Source organism: Embiotoca jacksoni, unplaced genomic scaffold, assembly GCF_022577435.1.
Source record: "Embiotoca jacksoni isolate LCO1_2020_lvr unplaced genomic scaffold, fEmbJac1.0.p SCAF_22, whole genome shotgun sequence".
NCBI classification, from domain to species: Eukaryota; Metazoa; Chordata; class Actinopteri; family Embiotocidae; genus Embiotoca; species Embiotoca jacksoni.
The window spans coordinates 9,441,547-9,463,753 of NW_027185363.1; the positions used below are offsets into that span (position 1 = coordinate 9,441,547).

Consider the following 22,207-nt stretch of genomic DNA (forward strand, 5'->3'; position numbering starts at 1 on the left):
AATGCACAGTATATACAGTGTATACAGTACAGTATATATCTATATATATTATATACAAACAACCAAAAAACACAGTCAACAGTATTGTTGTGTGTAAATACACCTGTTCAAAAGTAAAAGCTCGTTTACTTTTTCTATCAGTATTCTCAGAGAAGCTTGACTCTGCTGTGTGAAACATCAGTTGTACAGAATCAGACAAGACATCTCCTCCTGTCAGTCATGTTGAGTTGTGACGGTGGAGGAACTTTGCATTAAAAACACTCGTCGGCATATCGCGTATCCACCCAAAGCTTTTCCTGTTAGTCTCTTAAAAAAGACAGCCGTGTTTTATTCAGAGGGATTTTTGTTGAATGTTTTGTGACAGATATTAATGAGCCTTGAATGCCCGAGTGGACATCTGATAGCACTGCTCACTGTTTATGCTCTTATCAGTGCGTACATCAACCATGCTAAACTCCAGTGAGGTGTTTCACTCGCCTGCTCTTTTCATTTCCTTTGCCTGCAGGATGCTGATGCTCACTTTAGGTGTTTACAAATGTGCATAATGTCACACAGAGAGAATTTGAGTATTATCTACTTCTTCCCAGATGCCACCCAGGCTCAAAAGCATTTAATATACATTTGATTAGCTGTGATTTATTGCAAGTTGCCTCAGTAATTTTTTTGTGCAAATCTGGTCTTGCTGTGAATGTTTCCTGCTAGTTGTGTGGGTTTGATCTCAGTATAAATGAAGAGAACGTTTGTTGGCAAAGCTCGCTGTAACTTTACGAGCAAAAAAAAAAAGAAGCTTGTTGGCTGCGATGATTGCAATTCCTGGTTGTGATTGCATGTTTGAAAAATTCTGATGGATTAATGACATTGAATATTTTTCAGAGGATGATGGTCCACTGCCATGGGTACTTGGACGCAGTCTGTACAATGATACGCTGTGTTGTCAGCATTTCTTCTAGACAATATGATATGTCGTTTTATCCCATCATTGGTGCTGTCATTTAGAATATATTTGAAAGAACACATCTCTGAGAAGCCATTTATCAGCATGAGAATATTTATTTTGGCACACAGTACAAAAAAGCTGTAGTCGAGATGAGGACAGAACTGCTTCACATGCTGCTGGCTGAATAATGATACTGATTTGACATGTACTTCTGTTGAAACCATCCATTCATAAAGTGCAAAGTATACCTGAAAAAGTGAAAATGAAAGCAAATTTCCTGTAAAATAATCAAAAAGAATTTTGTCTCTACCGATTGTCATATTTATTTTTCTTTTTTCTTTTAAAGCATCAGAAGAAGATGATTTTGGAGTGTGATGATGACAGAAGCACAAAGGTTAAGATTATAAGATTTTCTCTTTTTTTCATATTTTTTTTGAGAAATGTGCAAAGCAAAACAAATCTATGTTAAAGTCAAATGTATCAGTAGATACATCTATTTGATATGTGTACCATGAAATGGTATCATTAGTTCTGCAATGAGATATATTTTCTTTTGTCACGGGATGTTAAAGTTCCGAGTTTAGCACCTGAGTGATCAATCTTAAGAGTTAATAAGTGTCTGGAGTCATGATGTTGTTAAAGACAGTTTGATTTGAGACATTTGGAACAAATGTATGATTGTTTACAAATATGTTTGTGGGACAAAATACCTGATATCAGCATGCTTCCTAAAAATGAAGTTGATACTAAACAAATCTTTTTATGTTCAGAGCCAGGGCAAAATGATGGATGCATATTATGTAAAGTGGAAAGTAAAGACTGCTTCATAGGTGTATATTACAGTACATCAGGCCTTTGCATGGCAGACAAGAGTTCCTCCATGGTCATAGAGCTGCAATCAATTATATTCATCCATATTCTTTTCATGTTTATCCACTTGTTGTTGAGAGTCCGAAGCATCTCCGAGTTGACACTGATCGTGAGGCAGGCTACAGCCTGAACAGACTGTCAGTCAATTGCAGGCCTGAAGCTTAGAGGAAGATGAACATTCACATTCACATTCAAGCAACTAAAGTCACCTGTCACATGTCAGTGGACTGTGGAGGTCTTGAGAAAACTCACAAAGGCTCAAGGACAACAAGCAGACTCCACACAGGAAGGTGTGCTAATCACTGCACCATTGTGCTGCAGTTGATTAGCTTTTCTGAACTTAGATTTTTCCCTAACTTCAAACATCTAATGCACTTAAAGTTAACAAATATAACTGCTTAATATCTTCATTTCACACAAAATTATTGTCTGTCGAGCATCACTGTTAATTTGCATTTAACTGTAAAGTGCTATACAAGTGTCTAAGTAAACTAAATACAAGGCCTCTGCTAAACTGCCATGGTTTAACATGTTTTTTTTCACATGAAATTCCTAGCGGTATATACATTTTTAAACTTCTGCACCAAATGTTTTTAAATTGACTGTTTTTAGATCTGTTTTACTGGACCTTGGTGCATGCAGTTTTCAAGCGAGCATTTTTATTTTAGTCAGCTGTATTTCATACATTCCAAAAGCCGTGCTTCTCAAATGACACCTCTCAGAAGATGAGATCAAATATGTTATATTAAGAAGGTTTTGAAATTTGTGGGAGAAAGTTACATAATCATTAATTACCCATTTCTTTTTATTCAAGTGAAATCCCCCTGGGTTTTATTTTTAGGTGGTAGTTACAACAATCGGAAAATCAAGAAGCCTGTTATGTATAACAGTGTGTCTGAAGTCTAGGAATTCTTCAGAGAAGTACATATTATAACAGCGACGTAACACACATCAGGAGGGCAGGAGGACAACTATTGAAATCTCTAATGGCTTTTGAAGTTAAGTAGTTATTTTTACCAGTTTAACAATGTAAAGGAGCCTGCCATCGACAAGGCCCGACAACAATGTGCAAACATTTAGCTGTAGTATAATAAGAGTTTAGTGAGACTTGAGTTCCCTGACCTGCTCACAATAAATATATGTTGACTGTGATGTACAATGGACACGGTTACACTGATGGATAAGAAAAGAAGTGAAACTGTTATGGCCCAAAGCACAAGCCAAGCTCGTCTGACAAATGAGAGCCCTCTGTGGCAAACAGCATAAACACATGCAGGGGCTTGTTTGAGTTGAGCCTGAAGGGAAATCTGAAGCGTGATTCTTTCTGAAAACATTTGGTCAACATTGTTCTGTACGAACTCTTATGAAATGTGCTTTATTCAGCGTTCTTCAACCATACTTTGAACTAAGAAGGCAAACAACTGGTATATGTATATGTCTATGCTGCATTTGTCCAGTGTTTTCTGGCAAACTCTTATTTCTTTATCTGGTTTTATCTGGCACTTGGTCACTTATTAATTACATGTTTGAATAGGAGGTGTTTATTTGACCCTTTTTCTACAAAGAAGAGAGATTTTATGCAAAAAATGTGAGAGCGAGAGCAAGCGACGAGGCAGTGGGGAGAGAGAGTATGATAAAAGCATGTTTCATTTCTGAGCAGAGAGCAGCTACAGTTGTAATTATTGTTTAATCCCATTATCTGAAGATAATGAAACAATTATCTCACTAAATCCAGATGACAATGACATTTCAATGATAACAGGATAATTGTCTCATTAGCTGAGGGAACAATGTTGTTCTCTATGATTAACGGTGTTCTGGGGAGTTTTACAAGAGGTATGTGAAATACAGCAGTTTTAAGATTTTAGATACGAAGCAAATATGAATGTGTTAATTTACAAGGCATCTGATCACTGATTTAATTATGAAACCATTGCCCTCTATTTAATGAAAACTATTTTGGAAAGACCTGGATAAAGTTTCAAAACAAGTTTAAACAATATACTGGATTAAATGTTGTGGAATACTGTATGTATTTATATATAACAGCACATCCAACCATGCAATATCTGTACTTGCTTTATTTCAAACAGGGTCACAGGGGGGTTGGAGTCTGTCTCAGCTGACTTTGGGTGAAGGTAGTGTCCACCTTGGACATGTCAGCAGTCCATCACAGGGACAACACAGACAGACAGACAACCATTCACACCTATGGCAAATTTAGAATAATCAATCAACCCAGCATAAAGCTGGAGCCCCCAGAGAAAACACAAACAGGGCCAGGGAGATCTTACAAACTTTTAACAGAGAAAGTCGCCAGCCGACTAGCAGACTGCAACCCAGAACCCTCTTGCTGTGAGGTGACAAACCACTGCACCGCCAAGGCACCCTGTAACAGCACATTTAAAATATTTTAGATTTTATGAAATAATCCAACTATAAAAAAAACACTGCATCTTTGTTTTGGATGATTCCTGACCGTCTGAATGAGCCGGGACAGAATAGGTGATATCTGTCTGCGTCTTCAGCATCATTCAGTTATTATGACAGTTTGCCCTCTGGTGGCTGCTCTGTGAATTGCATTGACTTTACCATTGGAAAAGGACACAATTGACTCAGATTCTGTGCACGATACAAAGCTGTGAATTAAACAGTTTTAATGTTCAAAAAGACAGACTGAAAACGGTCAAAATTCAGAATAATACCATCTTGGGTCCCCAAATCCCAAAATATGGGGCACTCCTGGATTGGATCGGAGAAGAGGGGCTTTGTTCACAGTTCTGGGAACCAAACAGCACTGCAGGAAAAGTCCATGATGGTTTTGTGTTTGCCTCACAGCATGTGACCTCCATAAAAAAAAAGCTACCAGTGCACCAATAAAAGCAGAGGAGGAGACTACAAGTGGGTGTAAACAACCCTAGTTTTAAAACATTCAAAAATGCTTTGCAAATGTTTTATGAGCCAGCAAATGCATTCAACATGTTAGACTTCTTAAGACTTTCTTTTCTTGAGCAAAACATTTGCAAAAAAGCACGAGGTTTTGTTTTGATTTTACTTCCATTAAATAATTTACATAGGGTAGATAAATATTCATTAAATGTACCTATTAAAGTATGATGTCACACACACATCAATAGATAAATATTCATTAAATGTACCTATTAAAGTATGATGTCACACACACACACACACACACACACACACACACACACACACACACACACACACACGACACATAGACTATCTTACATATTTGCACTCGTACATATTATGTACTTATTCCTTACCAGGAAATGTTATTCACATACCACTTGTCTGATGTGTTAGTTGTATTTTTCTTTTTATGCATAATGACACCTTGACAAAGTCATTACATACTGTATAAAACTTATCTGGCAATGAATCAGTGAACATTGTATATATATATATATGTATATATATATATATATATAAGAAAGGCCCATCTCTTTGCACATAAGGATACACAAAAATGTCAATGTATAATATGTAAACAGATGCCTTGATTGTTTACCACATTATTGGTTGTCATATTAAATGCCAGCACCTGTAGGAACACTTCTGAAGAAGGATGCAGAACTGCAGCTGAAACCCGAGAGGTAAATAAACAATTATACCAGTGGGTCAAGAAAGATATCATTCATTAAATGCACGTGTAAGATGAAAATATCGTCCATTTGGCCAATAATTGTTGCGATTACAGCGTGCAACAAATATAGGCCAAAGAGGGTCGAAGTGTGGTTTCAATCCCCAGAGAATATATTTTGGACAAAATACTCTTTTTTTTCCCCCCCCCCAAGGTCAAGAAGACACCTGCCTCACCGACGTTCTCATTTAGAGTGTTTTTTTTGTGTGTGTGTAATTCATCACTGCAGATAATACCCTTAAAACCTGTGTTGTCACATAAGAGGCCCGCAGCTACTGTTAGTAGTAGTAGTAGTAGTAGTAGTGGTAGGTGAGGCTATCCAATCAAAACTTTAAGCTGTCCTTCGGGGCTGGATAAATGTATTTAATTAAAACAACACAAACACAATGACAGCAATGGACCGACACTTTATTTTTTATTTTTTTTTGGTGGCCTATTGAAGGGCACCGGGGATGGCAGGAGGGTCCCCCTCCCTTCCTCCCCTCCCCTCTCCCCCCCCCCCCCCTTTGGCCGCATCAGTAAACGGCGGCAACGTGCTCTGTGGCACCGACAACATTTCTGCCTCGACTTGTGTTATCTGCGCGGTGGGTTGTGGGTGTGTTGAGCGTCGAAGTAAAATGGCGGACTTGGCAAACGAAGGTGAGTAAGTGGCAGCATAAGAAAAACAATACAGCGACCGCGGCGGCGTGAGCCGCACCCGCGACGCCGTCCGCACATTTGAACACGCGAAGCGAAAGCGAGTCGGCGGCGTTGTCCGGCCGCGAGCTGGCCGCGGCGAATCGCGAGCTCCGCGGCGTTTTACGGAGAACTACAACGTTAGCAAACAGGCTAGCAATGCTAACGGCCGGGCCGCGGCTAATACCCGGAGCGCTTCGCAACGCCCTCGTAAAACGCTTCGCCTTGCCCCCGCCGCCGTCTCCGGGCTTCGCCTCCTCACGCCAGCACCCGGCTTATTTATAGTCGGGGACCGGCGGGGTGGGTTCCCTCGCCGTTCGGAGGCGAGGAAACGTAAGCTGGATAGTCCGCTCAAACTGGAAAAGGGGAGAGCGGGAGGGGGGGAGGCGACGTGGGTCCGTGTTGTTTGGTTCGGCTGCGGGGTCGCTCGTCGTTCATTTAGGCGCGTAGAGTTGGAAAAAAAAAAAAAAAAAAACCCGTCAGCTAAGAGACGATGCTTTGGTTTATTTCACTGTTTTCCTTTTTTATTTTTTTTTATTTTATTTTTTTTATATATCCCACATCGTCGATTTACTTACAACAAGACTACAATACGAAATCTCGGGGTCTGTCGAGATGACTCATGCGGGATGGAGCGCGTTAGCAAGGGAGCTAAAAAAAAAAACCAAAACCCAACTACGTTCGGCTTTAGAGGAACAACCGGCGGCGCCGACTATTTGCTGGAAAGGGTCAGATAGTTGACGTGCTAGCTGGTTAACATAAGCCGGGAACATCTTGGTAGGAGGAGGAGGGTGGAGGAGGAGGGTGGTGGTGGTGGTGGGTTTCTCACATTTCTGAAGTGAACATCAGTTTCACGTCGGGATTCTTAACATTGATTTGGCAAAGCTCAGCTGATCGCAAGTCGCGGTGTAGATACCGAAAAAAAAAAAAGAAGAAGAAGAAGAAAAAAAAAAAGGTGGATGTTAAATATAGGTCACGGTGGTTTCTTTGGCAATAAACGGGGCTTCATGCACAAACGACCGGTATTTAGCCACGAGGGCTTTGGTGTCAGGACGGTGCGCATATCGGTCCTGTAAACAGTCCCGGCTTTGCGTGCTGCCGGCTATTTGGGCTGTTATCGGATGCATTGGATGCAACGACAGCGATGCTACACCTGCTCGGTGTAATAAGGCCCAGCCCAGACAGGAGGAAAACCTTTGTCTGGCTAACGTTATAGGATTACACATCTTAACCAAGAGGTTACAGTGTGGAGGTGGAGGTGCTAAAGTGGCCTGAGGTGACGTCCAAATGATCACTTTGCATGTCGATTGCTATTCTTGTTGGTTATGGTAATAGCTGAGAGAAGCAACAACATCTTGGAGGTGAGCTTTGTATAAAAAAAAAAAAAATAATTAAAAAAAAAAAAAATCCCCTTTTTCGTTACAGACGTGGCTGTGGTTGCTGTTTGTTCATGTAAATTTGAGAGTTTGATGTCTGATGCATGTGCATTTGCATGAATGTTTCCTGCATTAGGCCGTATTGTTTTAGTATATTTTGATTGTTCAGTTTAGGGTCAACATAATGGGATCCACATTTTTTTTTTTTCAGGGACTCTTAATAGGATTGCATAATTAGGTTTGGTATGGTCTGTTTGGAATTTAATTTCTCTCGACTGGTTGAGTGTAATTAGACATCGTCATAGAAATGTATTTTCTTATGTCACCTTTGTCGGCTTGTTTTAACACGCTCGTCTTTTAATTAATATGACATTTAAATCGACTGTAAACTGCTGTTTGACTCACTGGAAGATTCACCTGAAGAAAGTTTCAAAAACAGACTGTTAGTTTGAGAATAAAAATGTTTTACCTTCCCTACACTCTGTATGGAAAAGGATATCTAGAAGATATCTTTCATTATACCCTATATTTTGGATGACTTTTGGCATCATTGTAAGTTTGGTGTTTAAGTGCTCGATCAGGGTGCTGATAAGTTTAATTTACAAAGCTGTCTAAGCCTCATCATGAGTCACGCTGCTACTGCTTTTAAAGGGAACTTTCGGTCCATACAATGACAAGGCCATAGCCTCAACTATTTTGATTTCAATTGTAATGATGATGATGATGATGAAGAAGAATCAAACAGATTTTCTGTACACCTGAAGTTAGTGCGTGGATGACCAGCCTACATCTTCTCTTAACAGACAAGCCTGCCATAGCGCCTCCTGTGTTTGTTTTCCAAAAAGATAAAGCACAGAAGGTAAGTTCCTGCATGTTATTTTATTTGTTTGTCAATGCCAGAGCCATATTCTCAGATCCTTCAGACTTTATTTACACCTCTGTTCAGTCGGAACCGAATTTCTTAAAAGTATTCATTCCAGAAAAGTTATCACAGTCAAACCACATCTTGCTTGATTTGATACAAATTGTCACTTTTATTCATTATAGCAGGTAAAGTCTGGATACCACTGAGGTTAAGCAAACTAGTTTTGTTATTTTTAATGTGTCCTAAATTTTGAATGATTTTGATGTCCATTGTCGCTCTGTAGTAAGACTTGTTCCGCTCTCTTGCAGCGATCTGCAGATGGCTCGAGTGCAGAGGATGGAGACGGTAAATAAAATGTCCAAACTGTCCACCTTCTTTATCCATATTGTCTCTTGTCTTGAACTGGAATTTTATTAATGTTTCGTTACCACTTTCAGATTCAGATAAAGACGAGGGAAGCTATTGCCCCCCTGTGAAACGGGAAAGGACCTCATCATTCCCACCCCCACATTCTGGTAAGGGCACGTGGTGACTAAGCAGAGCATTTCTTCTTTCTTGGTTCTTGCTTGTGGTGTACAGATTGATTTGTATGCTGAGTGCAATGCCTGTCTGCTACTTTGCAGTTCCCAAGAACAATGTATTCATGCCCTCAAGTTTCTGCCAGTCTCCGACTGGGAACTCTGACTCTGAGCCAGGTGAGGCATCTAGATCACCATTAGTTTTATTTCACCGCTTAAAAGGCCCCCTGCAGTGAAAATCTTCGTTTCTTGGATTGAACATGTCATTTTTCAACAGTTTAAAGTAACAAACAAACTAAGTTGACTGAGATTGGTAAACAATAACTTTTGCTAGACTGAGGATTAAATGTCAGAAGTAATTTTTTGAGAATGTTTATTTGTCTAAAGTCATGATTGACAATGAAACCAGTGATGTTTTGCATGTTCCCTGCCTGCAAATGATACCATCCCCCACTCTGACCAGGTCTAGTCAACTCTCGTGGTAATTTTATTTCTGAGCTTACCCCTCAACTATCTGCTGTGGAGGTCTGGCATTATTCATGGGTAGAGGAATATGTGCAGTCTCAGAGCATAAAGCCCCATTTCCACAGGCACAATTGGATTTTTTTTTCTTAGGAATGATTTTAAAAGTAAGTGAATAGGCACTAAAGACACACGCAAGTGTTCAAATAAATAATCTTTACAGTACTAAACATTATAAAGTCAGAAGAGATTCACTGTGCCAGATCAGTGCACGTAGAGTTGGACATGTTTGTATTGTGGCTTTCTCATTTTGAAAGAATTTGGTTTCTTATCATTCTCTTCATCACTGCTCCAATGGTGCGTGTCATCTGATACAAAGATATCACGTAATAGATCTATCGGAAGTGAAGCCTTCTGGTTGCATTTGCCTTCCAGGTTAGTTATTTGTATTAAATGAAACAACTTGCTAAAGAGGATCTTAAGTCCCAGTAATTCCAAGAACACTTTCATTGTGGGAACATTATGACCCCCAGTGGCCTGTGATCTTGCCAATTTCTGTTTCTGTTCTGGATTAAGACTGTTTGAAATGCCAGGAAACAAATCTATGATGCCTGTATTTGAGAAAAGCAGAGTTAAGTGTGACATTGGTAAAGGCGCAGAGGGTCTATTATTATTATTAGATGTCTTTGTGTCATGTGCTGGTAGTTGGCTGCAGTTTGTGTTGTGCCACTGACCATTTCAGAGGAGTAGTTTATTCTCTATTATAAGCTGCTTTGTTTAGTACTGGTGGGCGATTATGCCTATATCTAATGACTGTTCCCAGATTAGTTGTATTACATTTGTGGAAAAAGCTTTTCTTTCTCGCTAAACAGTCATGAAATAATTTGCCTCTCAAATCATCTGCAGCACACGTTGGTAGGTTAAGTTAAATGAGGTCTTAGACATGCATAAACAGAATACATCCGGGTCTCATGTCCTTGCTTGTGCAGGCTCTATGCTGCTCTTTGAGATCCTGCTTGGATCAAACTCAGAATTGAACGCATTTTTCAGCAAAGTGCTCCCCATGTACGACAGGATTTATGATGTTGTTTAGGTCTGGGTAATATGAGAATCTCAATAAATATTAGAAGAAAAATTCCCTCAATATCGATGATTTGATGACTAGTTTACAATAAATGTGTCTGTTCTGTACTTGGGTCAGTTATCTGATTTTAAAGCAATAAATAAAAAAAAAAAAACATGCATGTATGTATGTTGGAAAAGTAAAAAATTAGAAACCTCGAGGAGAGTCGATCGTCCCCGCAACATGAGGAAATTGTGGTGAAGCGAAGTAACATAGCATCTGTGATTTGGAAGTGGGCCAGATTTCTAAAGCTGTGACTGATATCTGTTATAAGACCTGCGCCCACAACAAACATTTTCCACCGTGTCAAAATGTGGCATTTGCCGAAAGTCTATAGTCCCCAGTTGCTAGCAAGAACACCCAAGTACCTTTGCTTCAAACCTCAGCAGCAGGCGCTTGTGTCTGCTTGTATCACATCCTTGATAGACTCAGAGAATGTGTGTGTGTGGGGGGGGGGGAAGTGAAAACTAACTAATCTAATATAGATATTTTTCGTTGTTACTGTTATATATGGCTTAAAGATAACCAATGGGCAGCAGCCAATACATGTACCATAGCATATTGATTTTTCTCTCTGTGATGTTTATGTAAGGGCATTGTTGTGGTTGCCTTGGTAAGGCGGACATGTTTTGAAATGTTGCATGCGGAAAGTATCAAGTTATTTGAGAAACTAACATTAATAAACATTATTTGATTTATTTAGGAGTCAGTTTTACACTGAATATAATGTTACACTTTGAAATTACAATTTGAAGGCATCCTGTTGAGTTTTCTTGTAAACAAACAACTTCTTTGTTTATATGAATATTGTGATGATTATCGATATCGATCAATATGAAAAGTATTTTGATAATATTTTTAGACCCATTATGGTTCACTAAATGTATTTTGTTGGAGGGGGCATGCAAAACTGATCAGTTATTTGCATTTTAGGCATTCGGTCAATAATATGTAACTTGACAATCGTTGAATCATTTTTAAAATTTCCAAGTAGAGCAAAAATGTTAAAATCATCATTAAATTATACAGAATAAAGTCTAATTCTTGTTAAAATTATTACTGCAGTGGGATTTAAACATTGATACATGTTTTAAATTACATTTTTATTCATCTGATGTCTCATCAAAAATTGAAGTGTTTCAATACACTTTCGATTTAATGCGTTGAATTTTAATCACAAGCTCAGTTGAGATGAGGTGAAGGCTGATGTTAACAGCTTCACAGACAGGACTTCCACTTTAACAAGAAAACAGGATTTTGTTAATAACCACTTGAAGCATATTACATAATGCACTTATTTGAAAGTATAATCAGTGATGAACACACCAGAAATAAACCACTGATTGGATGTAAAGTGACTTTGATGCAGAACTGGATACAGTAACTGTTGAAAGATGGTCATAGCGGTCGTGGTTTAAATCATTTTGTTGCTTGTGTGCTTGTTTCTGTCACATAACTGTCTGGTCTGCCTTTTTATGTAGAGAGTTGCTGGGTAGTAAAATGAAAATGAGGCCCAACGCAGGTTTAAAAAAAAATAAAAAAAAAATGTTTAAAGATCTTTTCCTGGCATGTTTAAAGATTTGTTAAAAAAACAACAACTATATAATTAGTGTCAAAAATTACTTTACCTGTTTAAAAACTCTTGAAACGACATTTACTCCTCTGCTCTTACTGAATAAGCCAGAATCTATGAATATACAGTTATTTTTTTTTCATTCCAAAATTTTAACACCGGGATACAAAATGCCTCTCACTTCACTGGAAGACCATTCTCAATGTTTGTGCAATGCAGGCTTCACATACGCTTGGTATTGAATGACTGAACCCAGGTTTAAATATTAAAGTCTGGATTGATCTCTTAAATGCTGATGACAAAGACGATGCGGTTTTTTTTCAAGTGCTTTTGGCTTTCTGCTGTAGCACTGATTAGGGCCAGGTCATGGCAGGCTAATAAAGCTACTGAGATGGAGAGACAGCGGTAGAAATAGATTGGAAGCCCTAGAGCCCGCCATGTTACTGCACAAGAGTTGGATTGCAACACAACTCTTGAGGGTTGCTGCGGTAACTGGCCCGGTGGTTAGAGAAGTGCAAAGACAGAAGGAACAAAGCCATTTCAGGTTGCTGCATAAGTCTCAAAATATTTTCTAAAAAATCTGTACTTCCTCTTGTTTCACCAGAGGAGAAGCCTGTAGGGTTCCGTTTAAAGCCACCAACTCTCATACATGGACAGGCACCAAGTTCAGGTAAGTGGTTTGCATTACTCGCGTTGTATTGTCTCACACCGAGTTTACGTATGAGAAAAAAAAAGATTTGAACTTGCACCCACATGAAGCCCCTAGACCCATCTAGACTTGAACAATTGGATGCAGGATATTTTTTTAAAGAAGAGTTTAAAGAAGAATGAGACAAGTTAACTCTCTTGCAGGTGTCCCAAGTCAGAAACCCAAGGAGCAGCAACGCAGTGTCCTCCGCCCTGCAGTTCTCCAGGCACCGCCCTCTAAATCACATATAGAGTCCAGTGAGTACAGCGTAGCGTCACCTGAACTCATTAGTTATTAACTGTAGAACATTTTCAAACGTCACTAAAATCTTAGGAGTCCTTTCCAGTGCATTCTGTGTTTTCTTCTTGCTTTTTTTTTTTTTTTGCAGGTTACATTTCCAAAAGGAGAGGAAACGGAAACAGTACATTTTATTTGTGCCTTTTGTGTTTGTACACTTAGATTCCAGTTGTGGAACAAATGGTGTGAAAAAGTCATCAGATGGGGATTCTGTGGCACAGTCCCTCTTCCTGAACAACACAGAGCACTCAGCCACGCTGGCCAAATCATCGGTGAGTAATGAATCTGAATCTCAGCCTGTTAAATAATCAAGGCCTCAAATGTTTTGTTTTTTCCAGCAGCGCTTTTGCTTGCACGTCTACGTATGTACAACTCTTAAACCCGTGTTTAAGTGTGAGTGGAGAAAAAGCTTTAGCCGATGTTAGAATTGTCATGGATGCGGGTATCTGTGTTCACCTTGTCGTGCATGTTATTTCATTGTAAGCTTCAAAGTGGCAAAAGTGGAGCTTTAGGGACAGAGATAGTAAAAAAAACAAAAAGAAAAAAACGTTAATAAATGTCGTAGAATGAAATTCTTCAACATAGAAAACATTCAACAACTACTAACACTGTGGACCTGTTTTGCTTCAGAGACCTCAGCTCACCCTCCATTTTTTAATTTGCCCATTTTTCAGACCCGTCTAAAAAATGGCAAATATTATTTAATGAACAAGTCGGTTGTACAGGACAAAGTTTCACCAGTTAATCTGTGGAGTAAATCGTGCGAGATGTCCAGGTATAACGGAAGTGCACGGAATTGGCTGAAAAACAGCATTAATGTGTAGCCGAACACGACTAAATAGGAACAGTTTTGCTTGGCTTGTAACAATTATTTCAACTTCAGAAACGTTCATTGATTGTTCACCTTCGCTGTACGCCACTTCTTGAGTGAATTGGCTGGCTGCTGGATGCACTCGAGAACCACGTATGTTGGGCAGGGGGCGTTCATGTATTTGTTTGTGTGTGTTGAGGTCCACACATCCAGCGTAACCTGCGATGGTTACGGTTTGCCACATGTAGGTGAAACCGAGATATTAAAAATGACTGTATTACACAGGGAAATTGTTCGTAAAGGTTCCTTTTTTTTTTTTGATTTGAGGAAAAGCGGCGTAAACAGTGATGTTGTAGGAATGGCGTTAGATGGTAAAAGACAAATGAGTCAGAGTTTACCCTGGTGGTGTTTTTTTGTTTCCTATTTCAGAAACATGAAAATGAGGAAGATGGAGCAAGTGGTAACAAAGATGGAGACAGAAGAGAGAAGAAGGAGACAGATGTAGCAATATCTTTTGTGTTTGGTCAGAATATCAAAGACAGAGCAAAGGTGGGTTGTTTTCTGTCGGTCTCACACCTGTCTGTGAATTACAGAGAAGGTGTGACAAACAAAATGAGATATAAACGGTTAGAAGTGACATTCATAGAGACTTGAACACTTGCTTTGAGATTTCACTCAGAATAGTGAGTCGGCTTAATATAGCCCACATTTTATGACACTTTGATGCGTTTCTTTGCTTGCATTACATTAAGAATGTCGGGCTGGTTATTGTTAAGGAACTGTTTGTTGTCGTTTGTGACTCCAGATCCTGTAATTAGATGCTTTCCTGTTTTTTTGTTGTTTTTTTTCCCTCTAGTTGGAGGAGAACAATACAGAAGACAACTCAAAGGATGGTGTGCCACTGGACTCTCAAACAGAGGGCACTAATTATTTCTTACAATACATCTCTACCCCAAGGTAATGAAATTGTGTCCTGATTTATTTATTTTTAGCAGCTCATTTTAAGTCGATATTAACTGGAACTCACTGCATGTTTTCTTTCCTCCCTTTTCAGTTCAAAAAATGCCACAAACAGTGCCGACAGTGGAGCAAAATTTGTTTTTGGGCAGAATATGTCTGAAAGAGTTCTGGTGAGTTGCTGCGGTTAACTGAATAGATAATCACCGTCGCTGAAAGCTCACAATGATTTGCGAATTGAACAAGTTCCAATGATCAGCCTTGTCGTGTTTCCAGAGTCCCCCGAAGGGCGAATTGTCAAGTGAGGAGAATAAAGAGGTTCCAGCTGCCCCTCCTTCAGAGCCTTCATCACAGGAAACCACCCCAGAGAAGGGTAAGAATACAATCCCACTGATTATTGAAAATATGATTGCTTTTTGTCTTTGCTACCGACAGCTGTAAGCGAGACACTCGGCTGGACTCTGGTGACAAACGCAACAACAATAGCGTGTGGTGGTTAAAGAAGCACTGTAATGTATCTGTGAGACTAATGTTTGATTAATGATGGATGACGATAGACACGTGAGGCTATGACTGTACTGCTTTTAGTTAGATTGTTTTCGAGAGACTTTATTTGTTTTCTTATTTAAGCCAATCACAAACTCCGACTTTGTCATCAAAGTTTTTGTGTTAACACAGTATATAGAGGTCAGTTATACCTTTTTATTGTTTAGCACAGAAAAAAAGCTTTACGAGTGAATACTGCCCATACAGTTAGGGGAGTGGGAGGTGGACATGTTTCAGTGAGTACTTTGTCCGACGACATTGAAAAGAAATTGAGCGTTTTTATAGCTCCTGCATTCACTAATGTGGGCGGAGAGCTCGGGTGACCCTGCAAATGATCCGCAGCAGCCTGTTCAGCATTTGTGTGAAGCGATGGAGTGTCAGCCGGGGTCTTTGGTTGATCACCCTCCAGCACTGGCTACTCCAAAAATTTAGCAGGGAACGTTGTTTTTGTGCCATTACAAGATCAGTCATGGGAGCGAGAGCGGAGTCTCTGAGCAGATTTCTCACCATTGTGTTTTTATCTCGGCAGCGAACAGCGTGTCGGAGTCTTTGGAGGAGTCTGCAGCAGCGTACACCAAAGCCACAGCCAAGAAGTGCATCTTAGAGAAAGTCGATGTGAAAACCGGAGAGGAATCAGAAAGCAATGTTTTACAGGTAAAAGACAAGGCAGCCTCGCTGGATTCAAGACGTGCCGTGAATCGACGTGGCAGAAAGTAATACGGGCTTTGTTTGTTTGCGGTCTTTTACTTCAGATGCAGTGCAAGTTGTATGTTTTTGAGAAGACCGCTCAGTCGTGGATAGAGAGAGGTCGAGGTTTGCTGAGGCTCAACGACATGGCATCGACAGACGACGGCACGCTACAGTCCCGTCTAGGTAAACACACCTGCAGACACTTCTTTTATAAAAAAAAAAAAAAAATGTAAAAAGGAAATGAACAACTTACAGTTAGGAACGTGCATGACTTCAATTTTTATGGTTCAGTGATCGGAAAAATTCAATAGTTGTAGTTACGAGCTGAATGTTGTGCCAGATAGATATTGGATGAAAATAGACAACATTTATCTTGGTAAAAGAAAAAAAAACTAAAACATACATTTGCCGTCTTTGTTTTCGTCACCATTATTATTATCATTACAATACCTGACACTGAACACAAGGGGGAGCCCATTCCTCTACTATATGATTCTTACCACTAGACACCACAGCACTGTTTATATGCATGATGGTGGAATAAGATATAAAAAGTTGATTTTATCAAAAAAACAAAGAAATTTGATTGATGTTTCTTTTTATCAGTTTCAAAAAAAGAAGTATGTCTATTTCATACATGCACATGCTTTATGTTGCACTTCATTTTTGACTTTAGGTTTATGGTAAATAACGTACTTTCCTTGTATATCTGCTAATGAACATATGACTTGCATTATGAAATCTTGGTACTCATCACATCCTCAGGAAAGGGCAGTTTTTAAGGAGTATAGTTCCGCAGTTACTACTAATATTTATTGTACTTGTTTTATCTTTTATGACACAATATCACAGCACCGAGTCGGGTAGAATACCATGAACTAAAGAAACAGTATGACGAGTGACTTCTTCGACTCGTTGTTCAATGCTGTCGTGTGCGTTTGTGGTTTAACCCTTCCAGTGATGAGGACCCAGGGCAGCCTCCGGTTGATCCTCAACACTAAACTTTGGCCCCAGATGCAGGTGGACAAGGCCAGCGAGAAGAGTGTAAGAATCACTGCCATGGACACAGAGGACCAGGGGGTCAAAGTCTTCCTAATATCAGTACGTATTACCAAACATTATACCGAGGCTGCGCAGTATTTATATTCAAGATTTCTTTTTTTTTTTATTATTCTTTTCCTGATGAAAGTCTAAACCAAGTCCTTGCATACAAATTTGGGTTACTCTTAGTAGCTACATAATGTCCCCTCCAGATGTTTTAATAAGTAGAGCACACATACACTTCAAATATCTCAGTTTCTGGACAAATGGGAGAAACTGAAAGGTTTTACTTTAATTCACTTGCTTCCACCGTGGGTACCTCCAGCTGCAGACAACTGGCTGGTTAGTGATTTTCCTGTTTGTATTTTTTTTTATAATATTTTAGTAAGAGACATCCCAGATTCCCGATATGCTCCTATTTTAATGTATCTATTTCCTTTTGGTGCAGTTCAGGATCAATACATTTCCACCCCACCACTTTTAAGCAGTACAACAATATAGTCCAAACACATTCAACCCTTTGGTGATCACAGTTTTAACACAAGCACCGTTTTCATCTCCATTTTACTTTCAGTAAGTGATAAGCTACTGCTAACAAAGGTCATAACTTTCTGTCCAGATGTTTCACCTTAAAAGCCTTCCAGTGGTTTAAAGGGCAGAAGCTCTTTCTTTCCAGGCAGACATTTAATATGAAACGTCTGCAGATGGCAGTGTGGCTGAACTGTGTCTGCATTTTCTCTTTCACTTCTTCAGGGTAGCTCTAAAGACATAGGTCAGCTGGCTGCAGCGTTACATCATCGTATCTTAGCCCTGAAGAGCAGGGCGGAGCAGGAGCCCGAGGCCCCAGAAACAACCATCCCCGAAGCCGAGGTACCACAGTCAAACGAGGACGACAGCGACGAGGAAGATAATGCCTCGGCCTCCGCTTCAGCCTCCACTCCAGCTACAAGTCAGTGATTTGTATTACTTGGTTTCAATGTACGTTTCCATCTTCCATGGCTGACTTTCTTGTAAACCAAACAAACGTCACAATTTGGGGGTTGAAGTTGTATCGCTGCTCTCGCTGCTTTTTTACTAGTTCTGGCTTGTACGAGGTGCAATCAAAACATTCCGAGACTGGTTCTGTTGCATACAAATGAAGAAATAACTTTCCGAAGTAAGAATTTCAAGTTGCATCGTTTGATCAACGTCAGCCCGAGTTACACACATTTTCATGACCGGTGGTACTTGCACATTTTTGATGTCACCGTGGACCTGAAACGAGCAACGAGCCGGGTGACGTGTTTTGAGTGCCATTGATATTTGAAGACCGTCAAGGGGCAGAACGCGACTGTCCAAGACCGAAGAAGTCACGCCAGGTCAGGAGTCCGTGAGCATGGGGTGGTTTTTGGGTTCTCCAACATGACAAAGCGCCCCCGCTTCACAGTGCATTGAAAAGTGTGAGTTTGTCGTGCGTAACAACACAATAGTTCCTCCACAATTCGCCGGATTTGGCTCCCTGCGACTTCTTTCCGTTCCCCAAAATGAAGTTCAAGCTAAAGGGAAGCGCTCCAAGCATGGCAGGAGCACCGTGTCGCTGTGCGAAGACCATTTAGGAGATCTCGGCCAGCTTTAGGTCGGGCAGGATTTTTGGTTGTGACAGATGCAGTCTCTGAACTTTTTGATCGGCACCTCGTACGGCGATATGTTGGGACCACTTGCCTACGGTGCCTTTGTCAACCTGCTGCCACTCTGTTCCTGCAGGTAATTCAGAGGGAGGAGAGAGCCAGGCAGCAGGAAGCACATAGCGTCATTCTTGGACAGCCTGCAAAGATGCCGCTGTTGCGGCATTTGCTGTAGGCATCTCATGGACACCCGTTGACCAACATGGGTCCTCCAGACCAGTACTTTTGGATATTAGAAGTCTAGCTCCAGGAAATAACCCCCTGTGCCGGAGTGTCTCACCCAACTCGTGCAGTTCATCTTCTCTGCATTCAGCGTAATATCTGGAGTTGTTTCTTCCCTCCCTCTCCTGTTTTGTGTTTTATTTTTGTTTTCGAGTATTTTTTTCCTCTCCCCGATAGCAAAAATAAAGACTTCAAAGCTTTGGTTTGGGACTTTTCTGCTCATCATATTGATGAGTGTAAGGGTGTTTTCCTCTACATTTTAAAGTATGGCACATGTTAAGACTGCAGTTTCTACTTTGGGACCTTTATACTCACTCTACAGCCGTACCTCTGGACGCCACACATCCAGAGGAGCTTCACTCACAGTGTATTTGACTAGTCCTCCAGTCGGTTGTTCCTACATCAAGTCCAACCTTCCTACCCCCTCCCCCCCCCTCCATCCCGACCAGTTTGTGCATTAGGTTTTGGCAAATGTAATTTATTTTGGGCCATCATTTTCATGAGGCATCTCAACACATATGTGCTGTTTGTAATGGCTAGCCAAGACCACTCAAGTTGTCATCATTAATAGCAGTTTCTTATATTTCCTATTGACCTATATTATAGTGAATAAAAGTCTGAAACAATGCAGCTTCTGCTAATGTGAGTTATGATGTGAGGACAAAGGGCAGAAGGATTCACATCCAATTTTCTTCTCTAAATTAATAAGATGTGTTAGTCATTCACCTTGTTTTTTTTTTATTTTATTTTATTTTATCCAAATCAAAAAAAAAAAATTAACTCATCAGTTTACATTCTGCATGTAACTTACTTTTTTTTTGTTTTTCTTTTCAGCATCCCAAGGGTTTATTGTGTTGATACATATTTTTATGTTGAAAATATACAAACTTTTTATCCATTTGCGTTTGGAAAACATGTTGGAATGAAGAGTTAACTTCATGTGTGGAAAAATTGAGTGATAACTGTAAAGCCCTTTGAATGTCATGTACATTTGAATATATCATCATTTAGTAGCGCACCATGTTTTTTTTCATCTCCTCCAACTGCCCCCTTTACAAAATAAACCATTTTGGACTGACTGCAAATTTTCCTTCTGAAACTTGATTTTCTGCATGAGACAATCGTCAGCAGAGTGGTTAACATTTTCTTTAGTGGTGTTATGTAGTGGCTGTATGGTAACACTATAATAATGAGCATATCTGAAGAGAGGTTTCAACCTTAGACATACCAGAGCACATGGAATGAAAGTGGTTCATCTGTTTTGTATTCATGCGTTGCATCTGGCCCACAGGTTGATGTATGCTGTGCTCTGACTGCACTGAGCAGGAATCGGACTAAATCTTGTTTATAAACGGCATTTATCAGGCGCGAGGTCATGAATATTTGATGCATGTACCTATCATAACTGCCCGACGCCGTCATACGCATCGAAACTAGAAGCATAACTGCCACCGCTCGCAAACTCTTCGCCTTATCTGCCTTTCTGCGGTGACTGGGCAAGGAAGCATTTTTTCTACAGCGCTTCCTGTAAATGATTGTGGCTGTGTAGTGAAAGTCAAAACCAAACTCGTTCTGACCTTAAAATGTTCGGACAGTAAAAAAAAAAAAAATGCAAGTCCATCTGCATAACCGACTGTAGATCTGCCGGAGAACAAATTCTCCTTCATTCTCCCAAACTGGGACTCCTCATTATGTCTTTCTTTTAACTTTGATGAAATACTGATTCAAAATTGATGAGGCACATCTTCCTATAATGACAGGGTCACCTCAGTACAACAAAGTATATGCTTACATTGTACAAAACGGTACATTTGCAAGCACGACAGTTTTGTAAACGGTTGTTACTGTCAAATACAGCCAGTATCATCAAGCAAAGATCCTCACCTAACTGGTGTCACAAACACACCTTCAATTTGAAGTTCTGATCGAGATAGAAAAAAAAAATAACCAATGGGCGGGCAAGCTTCATTTGTACGTTTTCTCAAGATACAATGTACTTTACAGGAAGAAGAAAAGGATAAGAGAAAATATAAAAAGCAAACGAAGTAAAAGAACGCCAGGTGTTAAATCAAGAGACAGTCACGGGCAAATGCGTTCTTTTCAATTAGTTTTCATCCTTGATTTTGAAACGGATGTTGTTGCTCCTGTCGGAGCCATGTACAGACACCTCACTGTGTGATGCATAGTACTGTATGTCAAGAACAGAGAAGCAAAAACAGGTGCAACATGTGATTAATTTTTCCTTAACGCCTCACTGGTCTGGACCCGGTGTCGAGACAAATGAACAAGGCTTTAGGGATAGTTGAGTTGTGATCCAAAAAAAGCAGAAATGACTCGTTAAATCTGAAGAAAGGCTCAGATTTGACAACGCTTCTACGTCCAAAAAGCATAACTGAGCATGTGATTTCACATGGTGCTTAAAATCAAGATTATAATCCCCAAATGTTTTTATTGCGTCTACTGACATGCCCTGTCAGTGTTAACAAGACCTGAAATTTTTCCCAGGGTGCATTTAACATTGCCGTCTATGGCAAGGTTAAAACTGACTGACAGACCATCAGTCATATTTAGGGGAAGGTAAGATTCGCCCATCTTCACAAACACAGGGACAGAATGACAAATGGAGGAACTGATGAGACTACGTAAAGCAGGGAGAACAGATTTGTTTTTTGTTTTTTTTACTGGCATTGATAAATCATGACACAAGGTTAGAACATTTTCTCCAGTCAATACATGGAACACGAGTACATAAATAAAACGTGAAAATCTGATTTCCTGTTTTCTGTTATTGCAGAAATAGAATATTTCCTGAAAAGCACACCTCGTAATACCTTGTTTTGGCCCAGCATCTGTTCCTCATGGAAAACTCTGTTCCTCCACATGTACCAACTAGGGTTATGTTCCATCAAGCTTCATTTTCTCTGTTACTCTGTTGATGTTTACAAGTCAAGTGGATGAGTTGATATACTGTAAGCTTGCGACACCTTGATTAAAAACTCAATTAAAAACTCGTTTTTTTTTTTTTTTTTTCCCGTTTTTTTTGCACTCAGGGTGCACGTCCACAACTTGTCATCAGCTTAATTAAAGGTTTAGTGTGTAGGATTTAGGGGTATCTATTGACAGAGGTTGAATTTAACACTCATAATTATGTTTTCATCAGTTTGCAATTACCTGATACTAAGAATTATTATGTTTTGGTTACCTTAGAATAAACCCTTAATATCTATA

General features: G+C 39.8%; 1 protein-coding gene across 6 annotated transcripts; it reads left to right on the forward strand.

The window, feature by feature from the left end:
• The first annotated feature begins 6,016 nt into the window (after window positions 1–6,016).
• On the forward strand, window positions 6,017–20,058 carry ranbp3b (RAN binding protein 3b). Of its 6 annotated transcripts, XM_069157826.1 has the most exons (17): window positions 6,018–6,110; window positions 8,326–8,381; window positions 8,696–8,732; window positions 8,825–8,902; window positions 9,011–9,082; window positions 12,668–12,733; window positions 12,916–13,008; window positions 13,211–13,320; window positions 14,289–14,408; window positions 14,716–14,816; window positions 14,914–14,989; window positions 15,093–15,189; window positions 15,892–16,016; window positions 16,115–16,235; window positions 17,011–17,153; window positions 17,847–18,042; window positions 18,837–20,058. In XM_069157826.1, the coding sequence occupies exons 1-17, from the start codon at window positions 6,089–6,091 to the stop codon at window positions 18,878–18,880; spliced, it is 1,557 nt and encodes a 518-aa protein (XP_069013927.1). In that variant the 5' UTR covers window positions 6,018–6,088; the 3' UTR covers window positions 18,881–20,058. The 6 variants fall into 6 exon arrangements, with proteins under 6 accessions (XP_069013929.1, XP_069013927.1, XP_069013926.1 ...); XM_069157828.1 differs by lacking the exon at window positions 9,011–9,082 and having other exon boundaries at window positions 6,017–6,110; XM_069157825.1 differs by lacking the exon at window positions 6,018–6,110 and having other exon boundaries at window positions 6,962–8,381.
• The last annotated feature ends 2,149 nt before the right edge of the window (window positions 20,059–22,207 follow it).

Bases quoted from the DNA above. Each gene is read 5' to 3' on its own strand.
- ranbp3b (XM_069157825.1), top strand. From the start codon at position 8,298: ATGACCAGCCTACATCTTCTCTTAACAGACAAGCCTGCCATAGCGCCT. The intron at 16,236-17,010 runs GTAAACACACCT...TAACCCTTCCAG, and splicing joins CACGCTACAGTCCCGTCTAG to TGATGAGGACCCAGGGCAGC. The intron at 17,154-17,846 runs GTACGTATTACC...TCACTTCTTCAG, and splicing joins TCAAAGTCTTCCTAATATCA to GGTAGCTCTAAAGACATAGG.